General features: G+C 33.9%; 2 protein-coding genes across 4 annotated transcripts; one reads left to right on the forward strand and one right to left on the reverse strand.

Annotated features, from left to right (window-relative positions):
* The first annotated feature begins 6404 nt into the window (after positions 1 to 6404).
* On the forward strand, positions 6405 to 8409 carry LOC123538301 (uncharacterized). Of its 2 annotated transcripts, none has more exons than XM_045322271.2 (2): positions 6405 to 6540; positions 7166 to 8409. In XM_045322271.2, the coding sequence occupies exons 1-2, from the start codon at positions 6517 to 6519 to the stop codon at positions 8375 to 8377; spliced, it is 1236 nt and encodes a 411-aa protein (XP_045178206.2). In that variant the 5' UTR covers positions 6405 to 6516; the 3' UTR covers positions 8378 to 8409. The 2 variants fall into 2 exon arrangements, with proteins under 2 accessions (XP_045178206.2, XP_045178205.2); XM_045322270.2 differs by lacking the exon at positions 6405 to 6540 and adding an exon at positions 6562 to 6924.
* Positions 8410 to 10448: 2039 nt separating this feature from the next.
* On the reverse strand, positions 10449 to 14710 carry LOC123538300 (carbohydrate sulfotransferase 9-like). 2 transcript variants are annotated; one of them, XM_045322268.2, is made up of 4 exons: positions 14552 to 14708; positions 13507 to 13612; positions 12768 to 12928; positions 10449 to 12468 (listed from the first exon to the last, which is right to left on the reverse strand). In XM_045322268.2, the coding sequence occupies exons 2-4, from the start codon at positions 13610 to 13612 to the stop codon at positions 11341 to 11343; spliced, it is 1395 nt and encodes a 464-aa protein (XP_045178203.1). In that variant the 5' UTR covers positions 14552 to 14708; the 3' UTR covers positions 10449 to 11340. The 2 variants fall into 2 exon arrangements, with proteins under 2 accessions (XP_045178203.1, XP_045178204.1); XM_045322269.2 differs by lacking the exon at positions 13507 to 13612 and having other exon boundaries at positions 14552 to 14710.
* Between the last annotated feature and the right edge of the window lie 231 nt (positions 14711 to 14941).

The following is a 14941-nucleotide window of genomic DNA, read 5'->3' on the forward strand; positions in this document are numbered from 1 at the left end:
CGTGATATCCATGCAAACCCGTTGATGGTCTTCTGTTTAAAGAAAACATTGGTCCAGGGGAGGTTAATTCAATTATTACACTTCTAAACTTGAACAGATTTATATCCCTTCCTTGAAAGAATTCATGTATTTATAAAATTTATATCTATGATATACACCTAGCTATGGACTTTAACAATTGCGAATAGAATTTTTTTGTGCAAAATAGACTTTCATGAAATTTCTTACAGTTGTAGATAAACATATCACATATAAGATGGTGAAATAAAATGTATAGTTCCGTGTGCTTGTCTTCGAGGTATTTGCCAATAATTAAAGAGATTCGCGCACATCGAGCTGATTTTAACACATTTTTTTTTAAATCTCAATATAATATTTTAACTTTAGAAAGATAGTAACGTTGCCATTGTATATTACTTACGTGTTGCCATTGATTCATAGAATGATTTCCATTCCCGTACACCGAATCCTGACTATAAGTTTAGATCGCTTAGCTCAGTAGGTAGAGCGTCGGTCTACGGATCGCGGGGTCGTGAGTTCGATCCACGGGCGGGGCTTCCGCGCAGTCTGATCAGGATCCACGCTGTTCGCTAACGGTTTCTCTAATTGCTATAGGCTTTGAAAGCGAACAGCAAGGATTCTGACCAGACTGCGCGGATGCGCAGGCTGGTCTGGATCCATGCTGGTCGCAAAGCCTCTATGTTTGTTTTCCCATGGCACGGCTCATATTTGCGAACATCAATATCAAGTGTATTCCATAATGGTGTAAATGAGCAGGTGTTTGTTACTGTACGCTGAGTTGTTGTATGGTTATGTACACTGAGTTGTTGTATGGTTCTGTACGCGGAGTTGTTGTATGGTTCTGTACGCTGAGTTGTTGTATGGTTCTGTACGCTGAGTCATTGGTGTTTCTTATCATTTCTCATTTTTGATAGAAAACGTGGGAAAATATTCTTTATGTATTGTGTAAGTGGACCATGTCTGCTTTATAAATTGTAACACCTATCTGAAAGAGAAAAGCCACATAATGCAATCGATGTGATAGTAAACGTTATGAAAATAAACATTTTGCCTAGTCCCATTCCGTAACTCTAGTAACCATCCCTGAAGAGTGGCGACAGAGTTATAATCAATGGATATATCGAGGTACTTTAGCTTTCTAGTGATGATTGCTAACACTGGTGGCTTAAGGATGTACGGGCGTTTTATTAACCAGGTTTTCAACGAAAACCTGAGTTATTAGATTGGGGTAGATGTCGGTCGGGCGGGCGGGCGGCGGTGGCGGCGGCGGCGGCGGCGTCAAACTGGTGTTTCCGGTCAATAACTTTTGTTTCGGTAAAGATTTTTGAATAAAACTTGGTATGTATGTAGCTTATATCAAGACAAAGGCTGGGATTGATTTTGGGGTTTCTGGGGTCAAGGTCAAGGTCACTGTTACTTAAAATAGAAAAAGGGTTTCCGGTCAATAACTTTTGTTTCGGTAAAGATATTTGAATAAAACTTGGTACGTATGTAGCTTATATCAAGACAAAGGCTGGGATTGATTTTGGGGTTTCTGGGGTCAAGGTCAAGGTCACTGTTACTTAAAATAGAAAAAGGGTTTCCGGTCAATAACTTTTGTTTCGGTAAAGATATTTGAATAAAACTTGGTATGTATGTAGCTTATATCAAGACAAAGGCTGGGATTGATTTTGGGGTTTCTGGGGTCAAGGTCAAGGTCACTGTTACTTAAAATAGAAAAAGGGTTTCCGGTCAATAACTTTTGTTTCGGTAAAGATATTTGAATAAAACTTGGTATGTATATAGCTTATATCAAGCAAAGGCTGGGATTGATTTTGGGGTTTCTGGGGTCAAGGTCAAGGTCACTGTTACTTAAAATAGAAAAAGGGTTTCCGGTCAATAACTTAACTTAGGAATGAGCTATCATGATGAAACTTGGTGTATAGAAAACTTATATAAAGTTGTAGCTTGGGATTGATTTTGGGGTTTCTGGGATCAAGGTCAAGGTCATTGTTACTAAAAATAGGGTTAGGGTTAGGTTAGGGTTAGGGTTAGCATATCTTCTACATGCATGGAGGGATTTTGATGAAAGTTGGCACAATTGTTCACCATCATGAGACGGAGTGTCATGTGCAAGAACCAGGTCCCTAGGTCTAAGGTCAAGGTCACACTTAGAGGTCAAAGGATACAAGAATGAAAAGTTTGTCCGGAGCGTATCTTCTTCATGCATAGAGGGATTTTGATGTAACTTGGCACAATTATACACCATCATGAGACGAAGTGTCTTGCGCAGTTCCATTCTTTAGAATTACTTCCCTTTGTTGTTACTATAAATAGCTTATATTGTAACTTTTTCATTACTAGACGTAGGGAAAAATCGAGACCACTTTTCTGTAGTACAACATGCATGTTACATCCAATTTTGAGGTGTATTTTGACCAATCTCTACCTGGTAAGGATTTCTGTGTGGACTTACAATTTTTTTTTTTGTATTTTTTTTTTTTTTTTTTTTTTTAAGATTAACTTCCCTTAGTTGTTACTATAAATAACTTATATTGTAACTTTTTTTATAATTGACCGTAGGGAAAAACCAAGACCACTTTTCTGTGGTACAACATAGTTGTTACTTTCTAATTTTAGGTGTATTTTAAGGTATCTCTACCTGGTAAGGAGTTTTTTTGTGGACTTAGAAAAACAAAAGAATTACAATGATTACTAAACAACCACAAAATTAAAATTACATCTGCAAATACAGGTGCTAGAGTAAAGAAATTTGCTGTGACGGGCATATATTGTGACATTCTGGCACTCTTGTTTATTCTTATGAAAAGTGTTGAAAACCTGGTTTCGTGGCATTGCCGCGTTTCTTGTCTTAGGATGTCCGCCATTTTGAAAAATGTTTCTTCGAATATTGTTTCTAACAAAAGTTTTGCCAAAATTTAATGCTAAATGATTAAAATATGGCTAATAATGTACCATTTAACCAAATATATTCTACTTTTTGCGAAAAAAAAATTTTTTCACCCTAAGTTTAAGCTGGCATTTGCCTAAAATTGACGTAAGATTTACAATGGGGTAGGGGTAGGTGATTTCAAATATCTATTAAAGTAGATCAAGTTTGGCTTTGATATTTTCCTGACTTATACATATAATGTTAAGTTATAAGTAAAATAAAAGTTTTAAAGATAGCACTATATATTATCTAGAAAATACAAATTAAAACAAAAAGAACAAAAATATAAAAATTCACCAATTTTAAACAGTTTTTTCTAAATAAATCTCTTAGAAGCACGGTGACCACAACTTTTTTTCTTTCTATTTTGAAGCAATTTTGTTTGTCATCAAAGCTGCAAAATATTTTGACAATCTCAACGTCAGATTTTTTTGTAGATCTAAATACGTTTATTGCATTGAAAATACAGTGGGTGGGGTAATTATGTCAACATGTAATAACGAAAGAGATTTGTTATTGACATTTATTCTTATATAATACTGACATCACCATATATTCATATTAACCTGTAAGACTTGAAATCTCTATAAGATTAATTGGGATATTATATGTTTTATAAAGTACCACCATTTTTCTCAATTTTACAAAAATTCAGAAATGCATGAACAGTGGGTGGAGAAAATACCCTATAGAATTAAAACGAGTTAGGTGACCTATGTGTTTTCTTCTCTTGTTTGTCTTGGAAACTAATGTTCTTCAAGCTTACAGAGTATGAAAAAATTCTTAACGTTAGAAAAAATTCGATCCTACATCCTTAATGACGATAAGAAAAAATCTTTCCGAATATCCAATTTTCCCTTGCATATGACTTTGTGCAACACATGATATGTCACGCCATGAGTATTTTGCCATACCCGGAGAAAGTTACCCATTGGCCTATATCGTAGGCTTGTTTTTCATCGCCGATGACCCCACATTCTTATTACGTCATTGTAGGCACAATTAATTCAGGGATACGTACCGGTGTCAAATAGCTAGCAGTTATTTGAAAGCATAACGTGTCAGGCAGGCAAATTCTAAGTGCATTGGCGCAACTGCATTATAAGGAAGTATTATTTACCGACAATATTTGAACACAAAAACTATTTTGTTGAGAGGAGAGATCTAGCTCCATATCTTATTATTTTCATTTGCCTATTCTTTTATGAATGCCACGGATAACATCTAGGGGACAAATCGAGCTGCGACTTTGCACTGTCCTTAATGTTTGACTGGGAATCAATACTGATTACGCAGGTTTTCAGACGTGGTCGAGTTGGACGTAATGTCAGACTGAAATAAAATGAAAGAGATAATTAAAGCGGGGAAAGATATAGTTATAGTTTACTAAATATGTAAGAACAAAATCTCAATTAGATTTTTCGGCCATCTAGTTCACTTTACATTTTACATTTCTGTGCTTTAAGTCCATTGCCTTCCATAATTTTTGTTATGAGACAGTATTTTGTGTGTTTGTCATCAGGCTATTTGTTTTGGGATGAGGGCTTAGTGGCTTTCTTTTTCTTCCCGGGTTAATCTTTTTAACACATGTTTTAGGTTGAGGGCTATAAATAAGTGGCATTCTTTCTCTTCCTAGGTTAATGTTTTTGTCAAATGACGGAAACACGCAATGTAGACGCTGGCACTACCTCATTCTCGTGTAATATAGCCTTCACTATGAGTGGTATTACAACATATACATCATGCTTTGCATTTTAAAAATCTAAGTAGTTTTAAAACACTTTCTCACCTTTTTTCCTTTTCTCATGTTACTCTGACTAAGCAGCTTTTGTTCGAGTGTTGTTAATTTAGACTACATAATTTGCTTAAGCGGGGCCTCCGTGGCCGAGTGGTTAAGGTCGCTGACTTGAATCACTTGCCCCTCATCGATGTGAGCCTCACTCGGGACGTTGAATTCTATTTGTGAGGAAGCCATCCAGCTGGCTTACGGAAGGTCGGTGATTCTACCCAGGTGCCCGCTCGTGATGAAATAATGCACGGAGGGGCACCTGGGGCCTTCCTCCACTATTAAAGCTGGAAAGTCGCCATATGACCTATCATGTGTCGGTGCGACGTTAAATCCAAAAAAAAAAAAGAAAAAAACTTGCCTTAGCCTTATTTTTCACTTTAAACATATTTTATTCCCAGTAATCCATGTACAGATTAAATACATACATCGTAGTTTATACAAAATAATTTGGAAAGGATAATAATGAAACACACATTCTTACAGAATTCTTCTCCTTAATGTTTTTTTCGAGTGTCATTATTTTAAATTTGGATTGCTAAACTTGCTTAAGCCTCTGTATTCGTTTGCTGAGCACAATTATTATTTGGTACTTTTTTCAAGGGCGACTCTAATTTATTAGCGGATTCTTTTTTATTTTTATTGTTGTTTTTTCTTTAATTGGTATCATCATTATATTGCTATTGTTAACTTCTTTTGGGATTACTTGGAAATCTTTTGTGAATAAACTTTCTTATTGTCAATGTTGTCGTGTGTTTCGATTTTAATTTGCATGTTTTCGTCAGTTTGGAATAAAGTTGACTCTGTTTAATTATGTTTTCAAAGTCTGGTGTCGTTTCTTTGCAATAATAACACTAATATTGCTTCATTGTACCTAAAACAGACAGAAATCAGAATTTAATCGTAATTTGTAATAACAATCTGCCGTTCAATATGGACAAAATCGTATTAAAATATTTGCAATAAGTAGTACAATCGTGTGTGTAAAATCGAAATAAGTCGTTCACTATCATTTCCGTAAGGCGTACAATACAATACAATACACAGCAGCGCAAATTTGTGTTTAAAACGAAATACGGGATGAACTAAGGTTGAAATCGTTACCAATGAAAAAGAAAATACACTAAATTCTTATAATGTGACATGCATTCAGAAATTTGCTTTATTTTTTTTATAAAACTCATTCAATGTTGGTATGCATGATCTAAACATTCACCGTGTAATCAATTGATTTCACCTTATCTACCGCTCATGTAAGTCATTCTGGACTAATATTGACTGGGAAAATTTTAAAACATGCCTTTCGAAACACATCTCAAGGAATAAACATACCTTTATTTGACATTTATCCAAATATCAATCGAAAAAGTTAGAATACGTTTATCATAGTTCAACAAATGATTGAAATCACATCGCTATTTCCGTTTTGGTTGTTCAATCGTTTCTACACTGTGATTATATCGTTTTCATGAATAATCACCGAGTCTCCCTGTACAAGGTTTTTGTACACACAATTTTCAGGGACACAATGTATCTTTGTCAGCCTCGTATAATACGCTTTGTGCTGTTCTTAACAGGATAGTATTTACATTTTGAAATGAAATCAAGTATTATACGTCGCGGTTTTGAATGAAATGTGATTCAGCCATTCTTTACAAAAGCACTTGAAGGGTACAATATTGTATTTCAATCCGTCATTATTTTTTCATGATGATTACAAAAGTTGAAAGCTATAAGGACACTACGCTTTTGAATAATCTGAAGTTTAAAATCTGTCATGAAAATACGTAATTGTGTTAAGGTGAGCTCATTAATTTCATATACAATTAAACAAAGTGATTTTACAACATCTTTAGAAATGTCGAGGTGCTTCATTCTATGGGATAATTTTGTATACATTTTTATGTTTTATAACAGTACAACATGTGTTTAGGTGTTTTTAGAGTCCTGTAAATCTACCAAAAAGAACAAAACAAAGCAGATAACAAGATGCACCGACATTGAAATTGTTTAAAATAGTGAATTAATATTGTGACTGTTGGATTATCTTGATGTGCTCCGCGGTTGAGGCGAAAGTCTGTACCTTAAGAAATTTTGTGTCAATAAGTGACTTTTACTTTCGTATGGGATGTCTCTAGACAAATACAAACATGTTATAATTATTTCCTTCTTTATGAAATGTTATGTAAGTAAGAGTTATTTATACTGTCCTGAAACAAAAGTAAACTTACCCTTTGCTTCAATCTATAGTGATTCACAGTTACGTTGGCGCTTATAAAGCGCGCGTGTGTGTATATATTTACTGTCGCCGTAACGTAACAATATGTCTGTTATATAAATAGCGTTATTTCTGTTATGAAAGTAACTGTAAAACTGGTGATTGAGGTTTTATAAGTTTAATATTATACTTTCATCTTCTTTTCCAGGTATTTTCTTGTTTATTGTTGTGTGCCATCCTGCTGAAATACAGTTATGTGTACATTCTCGGCATTTTCGACAGAACAAAAGCAAGCGAAATAACACAAGAACTGTCCTTTATACAGAAAAAAAGTGTATGGAAGGAACATATAGTGACAAATAACATATTGTACAGAGGTGGTCAATACTTGACAGAAGAAAACATGGAGAATATAAAGGTTCATAGTGTCAACCAGTGCAAGAGTCGTAGATATCTTGTTTACAAATGCGATTCTTCAAGTTTATGTGGGGGTTGGGGAGACCGCCAAAATGGTATTGTATCATCCTTTCTATTGGCACTACTGACAAATAGGACTTTCATTATCGATATGACAAATCCTTGCAAACTGGAAAACTTTCTCCTGTCTAATGTTTACAACTGGTCAATATGTAGGGACTACATGAGAACACTGCCAAAGAAAAATTTTACTAGCTTCAATTATGTTGTAGGTAGTAGAAAATTTTTGAATCAAATTAAAGACTTTAATTTTGATAGGAACTGGACAGCTCAGGTTATAGGTTTAAGATTTAATGCATATATGCGTGTTATTGATCAGATCAGACAACACAAGCAAGCTAAAGCAAGATTGAACTGGTTGTTGAATTCTACAAATGAGGAGGTTATTCATAGAGTACTGCACACTTTATTTCAACCAAATCAAAGACTTCTGGATGATGCTGTAAAGCTCAATACGAACAGGATACATGACAAGCATTTAGTGTGTAGTCACATTCGTAAAGGAAAGAATCCCAGCATTCCAGGAGATAACAAGCTTCCTAGAGGAACTCCAAATGAAACTTTGATATTTGACTTTTTGAAACAATACAATGATGACAGAAAATATGCTATCTATATTGCAACTGATTCGGACGAAGTTAGAAGACTTGCTGAAGAATCTATTAAATCATACATTAACATTAACAGAACAATTGTTCATGTTGACCGACTGGGAAAACTGAAAAAGTATAAGGAAGAATCTTGTGAAGGATTTTATACAGTAATTTTTGAGCAGTTTATGCTATCGCTCTGTGACACACTTGTATTAACTCGAAGTAATTTTGGTGGAATTGCAGCATATATAAGAGGCATTTCAGACAACCTTTTCTTGTATAATCAAAAAACTGATATAATACTTCCATCTAACTTAACTTATATGCAACGCATATTCAAATTTATCTAAAACTGAATTAAAGCGGTGTTTGTGTTTTTTTATGATTACTCTCTATTATAATTTTGTGCTTATAGTGTAGTGCCATACCTCTTCTAGTACTTTATTCAAATATTATAATAACAAGAGACTTAATTCGGTCCGTTACCTTGTTTACACTTTTCATCTCTCCAAATACATGTTTTCAGCTTAAATACTGTCGTTAATGTTTTTTTCTAATTGAAATGTATCTGTGATTTCTGTCAATCCATGACAAACATCAGTTGCTACACTATCAAGATTCATTTATCATGATGTATGACAAATTTCATTTACTATACTTTCATGATTCATCTATCCTGCTCTGTGAAAAAAACTCATGTCATTATATAAGTGACGTCATTACGAATATGACGTCATAAAAGCGGTTGTCGCACACTTATTTTTTTAAAATAAATTGCCAAATATCGGAAAATGAAGTAATGACAAGATAAATAGAATAATAGGTTAGTGCCTAAGATGGAGAAAGTTTATCTGGCTCGGCTCCGGACGTTATCAGGTTCGCCTTCGGCTCACCCGATAACCTCCTCCACCTCGCCAGATAAACTTTCTCATCTACGGCACTAACCTATTATTCTCTATTTATCCTGCTCTTTGATTAATCGGAATTACTTTACTAACATGATTCACCTATCTTGCTCTATGGCAAATCTCAGTTACTACACTATCATGATTCCTCTATTCTACTCTATTGCAAATCTAATTTACTACACTATCATGATTCCTCTATTCTACTCTATTGCAAATCTCAGTTACTACACTATCATGATTTCTCTATTCTACTCTATGGCAAATCTCTGTTACTACACTATCATGATTTCTCTATTCTTCTCTATTGCAAATCTCAGTTACTACACTATCATTATTCCTCTGTTCTATTCTATTGCAAATTTCATTTGCTACACTGCCACGATTCATTTATCATGTTCTTTGACAAAACTAAATTACGTAACTATCATGATTCATTTATCATGTTCTGTGACAAATCTCGATTACTATGATTCATGTATCATATCCTGCATTACGAAAAAACCCAATAGTTACACTATCATGATTCATTTATCATGCTCTACTCTATGACAAATCTCAATTACTACACTATCATAATTCATTTATCATTTTCTATGACAAATCTCAATTACTACATTATAATGATTCATCTGTCCTGCTCTATGACAAATCTCAGTTACTACACTATCATGATTACTTTATCATGCTTTATAACAAATCTCAATTACTACACTATAATGATTCAACTGTCCTGCTCTATGACAAATCTCAGTTACTACACTATCATGATTCCTTTATCATGCTTTATGACAAATCTCAATTACTACACTACCATAATTCATCCACCCTGCTTTACGACAGATCCCAGAAACTACATTGTCAATGTAAGCAATACCTTCATAATAGTAAATAGTGAAGAACATGGCGAGGATTACAAATATATACAGTCTTTATACATGTATTTTGATCTCCTTTTCCTTTTTAACATTAAAATACCCTTTGGAAAATATCGAGTTTGGTCCCCTGAGTAATCAATTATTGCAATCGGCTCATTTAAAAGTCTCATTAAAAACATTTGAAAAAGTTAAACAACATTTTGGTAAGTAATTTATACTTTATTTTAGCCTAGTTCAACCCGTTTGTACATCAATATTTGCCGAAGGAAAAATAAAACGATATTCTTGAAGAGCTATTCAAATACTGCTTTTGTGTTTGAAAAAACTGGGAAAGAATACATTGATACGTACAAGTATTTTTTTATTGACGAGTATATTGTACAAACCTCATAAAACATACTTGGTTAATGGGTTGAATACGCGTTACTGCATATCGACCTTCAAAGTTATGATAATGCTTTCATTGCCACGAAGTAACATGAGAATGTATGTTTACAATAATTCTCACTTTAGGAAATCACCCGATGATATCGCTAAAGAATTGTTTTACACATTAAGTTGGAGCAGAATTTATATAGTTTTGTTTTGAATTGAATTTTACAATATGCACCCGTTGGCGTGTCACGACGAATACAAACTTCTAAAAAAGATACACATTTTATTTACTTTTAAAGCCACGTTATACCAGTTTATACATGTGGACAGATTTGAATACATAAAATGACATGTCTTTGAAAATTAAAGCGTTAATATTCTGATTGCATGGTATCAACATTTTCAGTAGGACCTCTGTTTAGTTTCATCTCCTTAAATACAAAGGTATTATTATAATTTCAGTTACTCCCTGTTATATAAAATAGCTGATCTCAAAACTGCTGCAATCTTTACAAACACAAAACCAGCAGATGTTATTTCTATAGTGTTCCTCTGTAGTTTTGTTTCAACAGATTAAAGAAATAACTACTGACGCACCGAGGTGACAATTGTACTTTTTTATCTCGTGGCTACGAGAAACCTACTCACGAGAACTAGCTTGGGTCCCTTTCGTTCCAAAATGTTAGTATCTCATGTCCACAAGGTAAAACGTACGCATTCGAGTTAATATCTCATGATAACTCGAGTTATATCGTGGTCATAAGAAACTTACTCGTGGGAAAGAGATATCATCTCAAGGCTACGGGATAACTTATTTCAGGGAACGAGATAATATCTCATAGCAACGAGGAAACAAAACTTTGTTACCTCAGAGACTCCATATCAATCTGTTTAACTTTGTTTGAAGTATTTTCTCCATACATTTAATATATAATGATAACAAAAGGGCAAATACTTCAAACTATTCGCAAGTAAAATTGATTTTTGATTTAAGCACTTTTATCACATAAAGATCAGTGTATTTTTTGTATAAACGTCTTTAGACTATTTGAATCTTAAAACCTGATTCTGTACAACTAAGTACCGTTTACAAATAACACTTCATCTTTTTACCCTTTAATTGCTTAGCATTTTCACTGCACACAAAGAGTCAGTTCAAAAAGGTGGGCAATTTTGGAAGTAACTAAAAGTCTGAAAATTTGTTGGATTAATGGACACAATGGGTACTCGATCATATCCAAATATTTCAAAGTCTAAATCAAATGCCTGTTGTATTAAATTTACTGATGATTTAGGTAGTGAACCTAAAGCTTGTACAAGCGCTGCTTGTCGACTGTTCTGCAAGTCCTCTGAATCACTCCCGTCATAAGCATTCTTTAGAGCTGATTCAAATTGTTTTCTTGTAACGTTACGTACATCCTCATCCGATTTAAAAGGAAACTTTATTTTAAAACTGATGATTCCTCGGCTTTGAAGCCTGCTCCAAACTTTGAACAAAGCACATCCAAATGACACTTCACATTCAGCTACCCCTTTTTTCTGAGAAAACACCCAACCAGCAGCGTCCTTTATAGCGTCTAGTGCGGAGTCTTTCTCAAAATCATCAAATTTAATTTTTTCTGAAAGTTTGAATGCCTCTAGAATATGCATAGTATCTTCTTTAATTGTCTCATATTTGCCTATGTAATCGAATGTGACATTACATGGTAAGCAATGCAAATAATTAGACTGGAAATGCCCATCTATACATGGTGTAGATAGAACATTATGCACAGTATGATTAACAAATTCCGCAAATGTTACGTCATAACCACACTTGACATCAGTTTTTCTTTCCTTTTTCACTATCTGTTTTCCAGCTGATTTCCAGAAGTAGGTATTTGGTGAATAGAACTTGTCAAGCCAACCAGAAAATAGTCTCGTGTAAGGGTCTCTCACAAATATAACACTTCTTGTTTTGCTAAAAATTTCAACAATATTTGTCCAATTTTTACCTTTCATTGACCGGTACCCTCCTTTCTCGGTATACGCTTCTCCTAAGCCAATATGGGTAGGATTAGAAACGTTTCGCCAACCTCCTGCTATATGCAAAATTCGTTTCCAGAATGTACTCCCAGTCTTCTCAATTGCACAGAAAAGCATCTCTTTATTTTCCACATATTTTAGATTACTGGCAACGCCATTTCGTATACATCTTTGATCCACACGAGTCTCTCTCACTTTAGAACATACGTTCTGAAGATGTCTTTTACGGTTTATAAACCGGCGATGGATATCATTTTCCTAAAAGATATGACAAAGTATGCTAACTAAATAATACTGTCAAATATACAAAGGGTTTGACTAAACGTTGCATTGTTCTCATCGTATTCATTACAGTCAAGTTGCTTAAAAAGGCATTCTTAGGTATGAGAATTAAACTGAGGTATTCTACAATCCCATATTTCTTGGTCACCTTTATCTAGTCAGAAAAAGGCTAACGCTTTCGTTGTAAGAAGATCTACATCTATATCATTAATTATTGCTTGCCTTATATATGGTTTAAATTAATCTATAAGCAAAGGAGACATTCAACATGTTACCTGATCCATACTGCCCTTCGACCTTTCGCTTGAAGTGTTAATATTTTCCTTTATATTTACGACTCCGCTTGTCCCACCAATTACCTTTCCTGTAACGTCACCAAACTTGAGACAAGGAGATGGCAAAGTTGGCTGAGAAATAAGTGTACTTGTAAGTGAATCTGCCAAGCAAGGAAAGAATATAATCAGATTAATTCCTGTAAACCAGGCATTGTTGTTACCTTATCGCAAGTCTTTCCTTCAATGATTTATATCATTATTGCCCCTTAGCATTACAGTATTTTCTTCAATTATGTGCTCTGTATATTATTTCCAGCATTTCCTCCTTATGGTAACAGTCTTTTTCTCAAAAGTTCGTATTTGTATACCAGCCCGCTTATTTTTGTTTTATTTTATTTGAATCCCAGCTGATGTAAAATGTCAAAGGTTTCAACATAAAGCTTCACGAACGTTTAGACAGTAATGTCGCGAATTAAGTTTTGGACATTATTGAAACGGACTATGATATAATCAATCAGAGATGCACTGAAAATAAAATTGAAAAGAACAAGTTTACCCTTTAAGACAAGAAATCTATCAATATTTCTAAGCTATTGTTGTTGTTTTTTCAGGAAGCATCAAAAATATTCTGTAGTTTGTCTGAGTAAAGATACTCAAACATTCCTTAAATTACAGATTGTCTGAATTGTGAGAGATTGCAAAGAAATATTTCAGATGGTGTGAACCCACAGTCATTTACATTTTGAAGTGGTGGATCTTTTCGTGCACAAGACATTGTTGTCCACTTCAGGTAACGATCTGTCTCTAATCTGTACAACACTATTACCTCTCAACATTGTTGCCATCTAAAGTTACAATATTTCCCATATTGATTTGTATCTCTATATCATTGAGACATATATATAAAATCACCTTCTTAACTAAAACGTGGTATCATAAATAGTAGGAAAAGAAAGTATCGGATTGCAGCAAATAAAGAAAATAAGATTTTAGACTGAGATAAGTTAAGATCAAATTTTAGACGTCATATATTCAAGGTCATATATTGTTCGTCTGTAAATATTATCGTAGACAGTTTACAGTTACAGTTTAAGTTGATTCTTTAAAAGTGTCATTTTAATTTTTTGTGTCCAATTAATCGCCATGAAACTCAAAATGCTACAGATGTAGATTTCGTTGCACTGAGCCATCAGAATAAGTAAACAGTAAAATTCAATGATGACTAAATATTCTGAGCTGTTTGCTTAAGCTCATGTTAGCTATGTTTAACCATTTGAAAACAAAATGTGTAGATATATACATATATGCAGCTACTAAATTTAACATGCTACATGATTTCTTTAATGTTTTAAATAATTTTTACGTTAGGTGATAATCTACTACAGAAATGAAAGCATAAGTTTTATTGAAAAAATTTCCATGTTTAGAAAAATTATAATCATTTTCGTTTTAGTGCCGGGTTAGATTCTACGTAATGCCGACATAACTATATGTCAAATTCTGACTCTCCAACTTCTCATGGTGGAGTAGGACCCCAGGGGCCGCTGCGTGTATTTTTTCAATCACATTACCAGACTGGAATCACCAGCCTTCCTTAAGTCGACTAGATGTCTTCCCCAATTGAAATAATTCTACATTGAACCTTTGAATCAGTTTCTCTCTGTTTATCAAGTTCTGCTGTTCATTTACGCGAGTAGAACATTACAGTAAAAGATATAAAAGGTTTGACAATTTATAATTTATAATATAAAGCGTTAAAAAAAATATATATATAAAATATTTACCTTTTGACAAAACTGTCCACATAATTAATAAAGTTAAAACAGTTAACACTATTTTCCCCCTAACACGCATGTTTTAAACAACTTGGATATTCAATATTCATAGACTGAAAACAGACTATTCTACCTCTAACGGCTCACACCGTCAATGGTGACTGAACGGTAGTTTGATATGTAAACATTTTAATTAATATCATATGGGTCACATGCTGATAAAAAGGAACTTAAAACATACAATAACAGTATTTAACAAGCACTTCAGAATTTCAAAAAGTTGCATGTGAACAAATTGATACACGTGTATTAAATGTTTCTATTCATTGCCGGGACAACTTATTTTTCGAAGTATAGTATGGATGTGACCATAATAGGAAATCTGTTCCCTGACAACCT

This window comes from Mercenaria mercenaria, chromosome 18 (assembly GCF_021730395.1).
Source record: "Mercenaria mercenaria strain notata chromosome 18, MADL_Memer_1, whole genome shotgun sequence".
NCBI classification, from domain to species: Eukaryota; Metazoa; Mollusca; class Bivalvia; order Venerida; family Veneridae; genus Mercenaria; species Mercenaria mercenaria.